Raw genomic sequence first — 7,679 nt, 5'->3', positions numbered from 1 at the left:
CTCGCATCCTGACATGGCCCAAGCATACCCACTTCCGTTACAGAAGCAGAGTAGACATGCAGAACATAAATAAATGGAGAATATCCAGGAGAAATCTTGGCATGGTGGGATGAGTGCGTCTCCGAACAGTACCCTAGTGGGTTGATCAACTCCATGGTGAAACCAACTCTGGGCTAACAGCTGTCACTTGTAATTTCAATCTGAGATCTTGCTCTGTCTCTTTCGTACCACCAATACCCAGAAGATACGTGGCACCACTCTGCCCTTCGCGGCGTAAAAAACACTTGGAGGTAACTAGCAGCAAACTTGGAAGATTCAACCTCATGACCAATTGCAGCATAACAATATCTGCAGCTTAGCAATAGCTTCTTTTGTAGGGTAGTGCAATGGATCTTGTCTTCTGCCCTGCGGAATGAATATGTACATAGCATTAAGATTATGATGAAAACTAATTTCTTTCTTCTGCGTATGACTACTGCAAAAAAGAATATAATTTTAATATGTACATCATAAACTGCAATGCACCTAATAACACAACACTGAACTGGAATCTGAGATTTGTTTCATCTCTCGTCAGTACCAAAGTAAAACAAGATTTGAGCAGTACCTGTATAGCATTGGAAGGCAGCGACCTAAGCGAGGCCAGCATGTCAACCGAGGCGCGGAATGTTCAGGACGGAGAAGCGATCATCAACCAGAAACTCGTCATCAGCGCAGATCGTCTTCGCTGCTACAGGCAGTAAAATAGAAGAGAAGAGAGATGGATTGTAACTTTGTAAGTGTACAATTAGAATTAGAGACCTAAGCTAATGTCACTGAACGAAACCGAAATTAGCTAGCTGACCTATCGCTCCCTGTCAGCACCTGTGAGGAGCGCTCTCCTACTGCTGCCTGCTCGGAAAGAACAACTGATGGTCCCGTCGCTACTTCTATCACTTGTGCAGCAGCACTGGAGACATCGGTGACTACCCTAAGGTCATGGTAACCCCTTCCCCAGAGCAGTCGCAACACAGGATGGTTGGGGTGTGCCTCCACTTCGCCTTGCAGTAAACCAAGTTTGGCCACTTTACAACCATCTCCAAGTGAAATCTCGTTGAGCCTTGGAAGGTGTTGGATACCAATAATCCCTGATCTTAACATGCAGTCACCAATTTCTATCTTTTCAAGGTAGGGCGAGGTGCCCTCCTCGAATCTCAGCTCCGTCAATTTACAATGAAGAAAGACGTCAAGCTTCCGTAGCTTTGGAAATGATCCCACTTTAAACACGAGCTTCTCCCCACCATAAGAATTTGAATATTGATGAAGGAGCATGAGGTTAGGCAGTGCCCCCAATATCTCCATGCTTTTACCTCCTTCCTTCATATGGCTCCCTTTAAGGTAAAGTTTCACCAAATTCATAAGATGCTTGAACCAGCCTGGCACCTCTCCAAGAAGTCCATCCAACTTCAGGGTCCTCAAGAAGGGGGGAGGGCAGGATATAGAATCGATCCACTTGAGTGATCCAGCATCCACACCAAGAGATGATAGGGAAGATAGCTCCTCGATGGCTGCACAAAGTATCTTACATTTTTTCGTGGAGGCTCCTTCTGCTACAACTCTCAGTTTTTGTAGTTGTGTAAGCTTCCCTAGCTCTTTAGTTGCTCTCCTACAAGTTCTCTTGATGTCCACAACCTCCAATATGTGTAACTCTTTTAAGTTACCAATTCCTTTGGGCACCCTCAAACCCTCAGACTTGAACCAACGACCAGAGTATACCATGCGTAGCTCAGCAATCAAATAATCATGAAGATCAGGATTACCCAAAGGTGTGAACATCATGGGTAGACACAATGTGTCCACCAAACATCCAATTGGCACATATGAATCTGAATCATTGTGCCAGTACTTTCTTCCACAACGGAGGCTATGCAGACTTTGGAGTTTACCAATTTCAGCTGGCAATGATGTGATATATGTGTTACGTATGTCCAAAGTTTGCAAGTATTGTAGCTTACCAATAGATCTTGGAAGTTTGCAAACATGTGAATTGCTACCACACTGAATATTCACATACTTCAAGTGCCGCAACAGTCCTATAATTTCTATATCTTTCTGGGTGATTTTAAATTGTGCATCCTCTAGATCCATGGCTCTAAGCATTCTTAAGTCATGTGAAAAGACTGGAGATGATTGCTCGATGGATCTCTCACCAAATACAGTCACCGAGCGAACATTATTGCACCAATATGTGTCTATGTTTTGGCACTTGCTACCATGGTATGATACATGACGGAAGTTCTGCTCTACAGGACTAGCTGCATTACCACTTGCAATGTTCACAAAATTTTCATCTCTAGAAATTGAGACCATGACATCACGCATGATATCATGTACTCGACAACTCTTAACGATTCCTTCCATGTTCACTCTTGAGGGCTGAATCATGCTTCGGTTGATTAGCTCATTAAAGTAACTTATTCCAACATCTTCGATGTTTACTCCACCATTGGTTCTAACAAACCCCTCTACTATCCATCTCTCTACCACACGTCTCCTTTTGATTTCAAAATCTTCAGGAAATAAGCTTAAATACAGAAAGCATGACTTGAGATGAGATGGCAAATAGTTGTAACTCAGAGTGACTATGCTCCTTAATGCTTCAAGGCTAGGGTTGCTCTCGAGTTCCGAGGGGATCTGCTTGTAAATACTTTCCGACTCTGTTAGCTTTTTGGTGGCAAGAATGCCTCCTATAGTGAGTATAGCCAGTGGTAGACCGCCACACTTCTTCATAATTTTAGTAACCACGATCTTCATTTTCTTATCATTTTTCATGTCTTCCCGTGTTTTCCTACTCTTTCTAAGTAGCAAATTTGTGGCATCACTAATTTGGAGGTGTTTAAGGTGGTAGATAAGTGATTCAGAAGTGCACTGCTCAGCCAAACCAACATCTCTAGTTGTTACTATTACCCGGCTACATTTATTGTTACTAACAGGAAAAGCAATATTCGTTATCCCCTTCCATGCATCTATGGTCCACAAGTCATCAAGAACAATAAAATACCTCTTCTCCACTAGCTCTTCTCTAAGGTAGTTGCCTAGATCATCTACTTGCACTTCCTTTCCTTCAAGTTCATTCAAGCATTTCTTCAGTGAACCAGAACCCAAAAGCTGCCTAATCATGTCCTTGAGCATCTCTATCTTAGAAAACGATTTTGAGACAGTGACCCAAGCACAACAAGAAAATTTACTAACAATGTTTACCTTACTTTCATATAACTTCCTTGCTAGAGTAGTCTTTCCTAAACCGCCCATGCCAACAACACAAATCACCTTGGAAAGACCATCTCCAGCGTTGACATCCATCATCTTAATCAACTCTTCTTTAGGCTTAACAAAGCCCACAAGCTCTGCCTCGTCAATGTTGCCAGCTGAGTGGCTGCGAATATCTTCCATGTAAGAATTCACCTTGTCAACACTGTTGGAGGCATCGGTCATGATCTTGTTATAATGTGTATTCCTACTGCTCACCTCTTCAACTCTTGATTTTAGATTGCGAATTTGGTTGGCGATGCGATGACGGTCTTTTATCTTAAATAGCTGGCAAGACAAGCTATGGCTTTTCACGTGCACCATAAATTCATCAAGACAATCTTCAATACCATAGGCCAGGTCCCTTATTTGCTTTGCCCAAACCTTCAGCAATATGTTTTTGTTCTTTGTTGCTTCAGTGGCCAAAAGAAAGGCGTACATGGTCTCTAGCTCATCTTTGATGAACCTTGGAAACATATTTTATTAGAGCAAACTCTTAGTGACATTATATGGTTCATGGAACGCAATAGTGATAGGAAATAAACAATTTAATGAAAATTTTACTCGTACTCAAGTAATGCTAAGGTCTTTTACAACAATGACCTTTATAGCTTGGCTACTCTTAGGAATGTTGTCTCATATTTTGTTCTCTAGACTCGTCAGGTTTAAAGAACCGAGTGAGAAGGTGGTAGCCTCCTCATGAGGCTGATTAGTTTCCTCCAGCTTGAGTGTGTCTATTTTATCTTCCTTGATGCAACACAGACCATTGAGTACTCCCTCCGATCCATATTACTTATCTTAGATTTGTCTAGACAAATCTAAGACAAGTAATATGGATCGGAGGGAGTAATATATTTGGGTGGTGAGTTGGTGACTGCTTCTTGAATAATACTCCATATCACTAAAACGAATTACCAACAATGTAAAGTACATACCAGATGTCCTTCCGGACGCCCATGAGGAGGCTCATCTCGGCAGCGGCAGCGGAGGCGGCCTTGCTGATGGCGCCCACAAGCATCATCATCGCCATGCTCACCGTCGTCCCTGCCATCTCCTGTTAGATCCTCTCTTCCTCTCTTTCTCAAGTTACTTTTATAAATGTTTTTTTGCTCAGGCTTGAACAACTACTTGCAGCTCACCACATGTAGTATTTCGGTGGAAACACTTATATAGCTGATGGACCGAGCTAGCCTTGGATGTGATAGCCAAGTCAAGCCCTGGCATGGACGACAATGCAAGAGCGACGTGGCGTCTTCTTCCTTCTTCCTGCATCCAATGTTTTTTTCCCTATACGACACTCTCGAAAAGGCCAAATATGGTTGCACGACAGCTGCATGCACGTCGATGCATGGACGATAGATTTTTCCTTCTCTTCTACTGCATACCATGCCTGCATCTTTGCATATACTTTGAGCCTAGTTTTGATACAAAAATTGTACCTTTAGATTCACATCAAAGAATTTTCCAGTAACATAATTTTTACGACATACAACTGATATTTGATGTCAATTTTTTTAAAGATAAAAGTTACATTTCTACAGCTTGAGTGGACACGGTGTGCGGTCCCTTTCTAGTGCCGTGTAGAAAGGGGACATGTGCGACGTCTATAGGACGGTACAAATGCATAAGGTCCCTGGAATTCTAAGTCCAGGTTTGATAATAAATTTGACATAAATATGTACCATCCTATAGACGTCGCACAGCTTCCCTTTCTACATAGCACTAGAGAGGGACCGCACACCGTGTCCACTCAAGGTCCCTAGAATTTATGTCAAATTTATTATCAAACCTGGACTCAAAATTCTAGGGACCTTATGTATTGTAGGAAAGATGAGTATCAGCTGGCATTGGTACCGTCCTATAGACGTCGCACAGGTCCCCTTTCTACACGGCACTAGAAAGGGACCGCACACCGTGTGCACTCAAGCTGTAGAAATGTAACTATCAAAATAATTAAGCACACTTTTGTTTAGTAGTACTACATTGTTGTTGTAAATATATGTAAGAATTTCTCTTTCCAAAAAACACGACGTGTGGTTTGTCCACACGCCATATTGAAATTTCCTTCAATTCGCCCTTTATTATGACGCAGCTAGAGAAACGATAGGGCATGCGCCTTGGTTAATTAATTTGGGCCGTGAACCCGGGCCAATATTATTTTTTCAAAATAGTCTTTCGCCCCCTTTTATAAATAAAGCAAACATCCGTACAACCAGATCCAAAGTAGCAAAGCAGCTAATACAGTTGGGGCAACAACACAATTTAGTCCAAAGAAGCATAAAAGAAATAGTAACAAAAGCCACCTAGTGGCAGTAGGCACAACGGCACTACAGAGAGGAAAGACGGCGCACTGTAGCCAGAAGAGCATCCAACATGAGCCCAAGACAATCGCGGTCCCGCTGTCTAGATAACGGCTGCCAGTGCTGCAAGAAAGTAAGGAATTTGAAAAATGAGTCAGAAGCCTGCCGCGGTAAGACCCTCTCAATCACCAATTTATTATGCGCCGTCCATAAGGTGCACGACATCGCCACAAATATAAGGCCGAATAGGCGGTGCTGCCACCCGTTCTATTTGGCCCTTGCTTCTAGGAACTCCGCCAGGCCTAGGGCCTCCCAATCAGGCCCCTAGGCCTTGTGGTCGAAACTCTATAGGGCATGCGCTGCAGTGCATGAGAACAAAATGTGGGACCCAGTATCTGGGACATCACAAAGGAGGCACAAGCCATTACCCGACCCGTGCCTCTTAAGCACCTCCGTACCAGAGGGTAGGCGGTCACGCAAAAATTGCCACACGAAGATCTTGATCTTCAGGGGCAACGGGGCCTTCCACAGAGGTGCAGTCCACGGAATGTTGAGAATACGGCATAATGCCTGGTATGCCGAGCTCACCGAGAATACATCCGAAGCTGAAAGACTCCAAGAAACAGTGTCCGGATAATCTGGTAACACCGGCAAGAGAGCTGCCCGCGATCTGGCCCACTCAACATTCTTCCCTTGTCCAAATGTGCGTCAGAACAAGATGTTCCAATGCCCATTCTGGGCGGCTGCGGAGGCCAATAGCAACGGATCACACAAATACACTAGTGCAGAACCGGCCTTTAGTGCCGGTTCGTAACGGCCTTTAGTGCCGGTTTGACAACCGACACTAAAGAGTGGGGACTAAAGCCCCCCCCCCCCTTTAGTACCGGTTCGTCACGAACTGACGCTAAAGTGCCACCACGTGGCACGAGCCAGGCCCGGGTGCGCGTAGGGCATTAGTACCGGTTGGTAACACCAACCGGTACTAAATATTTGGGGTGGTTTTTGATTTATTTTCCATTCAATTTTTTTTTGTTTGCTGGTATTTCACGATACTACAAATTGTACACGTTATGCATACATATAAATAGATTTTCTCATAAGTAGAACAGCATATATATAGGCTTGCTAAACTATGGCTGCGCGCATTCTATCTTATCCTACGCTCCGGCCACTTCAACCGAGCCAACCTACGCGACTAATTAGGCCGACGCGCTAACCAGGTGGAAGGGCGCGGGCGACGTGGGAAAAGATTGATCGTAACGCTTACGACCAAAACTGTTGGCGGCGCTTTGCTGGCCTTCTCCTAGACAAAAAGATAGTAATGGATTACCATCGCCCTGGTGTCGCTTTGCCAGCCTTCTCTCAGAAAAAAAAATAGTAACACGTTACCGTTGCCATACTTTAGTTAACAGTCATCCCTCGCACGCCTACACAGAAAAAAAATCGTAGCTCTATTACTATCTACTCTTAATCTACTACTGGCAATGATTAGGGATGCAACCTTCATATCTACCTGCCGGTAAATAACCTAGGTCCATTACTATCTACACTTAATCTATTACTGACAATGTTTAGGAATGAAATCATGATGGCTTAGAGCCGCCGGTAAAAACCTAGGTCCATTACTATCTACACTTAATCTATTACTGGCAATGTTTACAAATGAAATCATGATGTCTTAGAGCCGGTAAAAAACATAGGTCCATTACCATCTATACTTATTTTATTACGGGCAATGAATACTGACGCAAGATCTCGCGTAGCGGAGCAACACATGGTAATATAACTAAACATGTTACTTTATTTTGCACATGCCGTTACCTACCAAATCTGCCTTCTCATCGACCGGCGCACCCGCCTGTGATTAGTAGCAGCAGCCTGCGTAGCGGAGAAACACATGGTAACAGAAATAAAGCGTGTTACTTTATTTTGCATATACAGTTACCCTCAAAATTTGGCCTTCTGAGCGACCCGCGTGCCCCGCGCACCCGCGTGCGCGTGATTAGGAGCAGCGGCCGGCGCGTAGATTAACTCAAAATGCGCGCACGCTCACTATAGCGCAGCCGTATATATATATATATATATATATAT

General features: G+C 43.8%; 1 protein-coding gene across 1 annotated transcript; it reads right to left on the bottom strand.

Moving 5' to 3' along the window:
• LOC123088359 (putative disease resistance RPP13-like protein 3) lies at positions 1–4,420 on the bottom strand. Its single transcript, XM_044510553.1, has 3 exons — positions 4,224–4,420; positions 608–3,754; positions 1–405 (listed from the first exon to the last, which is right to left on the bottom strand). Exons 1-2 carry the CDS (start codon positions 4,337–4,339, stop codon positions 832–834), a joined length of 3,039 nt encoding a protein of 1,012 aa, XP_044366488.1. The 5' UTR covers positions 4,340–4,420; the 3' UTR covers positions 1–405; positions 608–831.
• Between the last annotated feature and the right edge of the window lie 3,259 nt (positions 4,421–7,679).

Source organism: Triticum aestivum, chromosome 4A (assembly GCF_018294505.1).
Source record: "Triticum aestivum cultivar Chinese Spring chromosome 4A, IWGSC CS RefSeq v2.1, whole genome shotgun sequence".
Lineage (NCBI taxonomy): Eukaryota > Viridiplantae > Streptophyta > Magnoliopsida > Poales > Poaceae > Triticum > Triticum aestivum.
The sequence above is the reverse complement of the archived record's forward strand: the minus strand, read 5'-3'. Positions and strand labels throughout refer to the sequence as shown.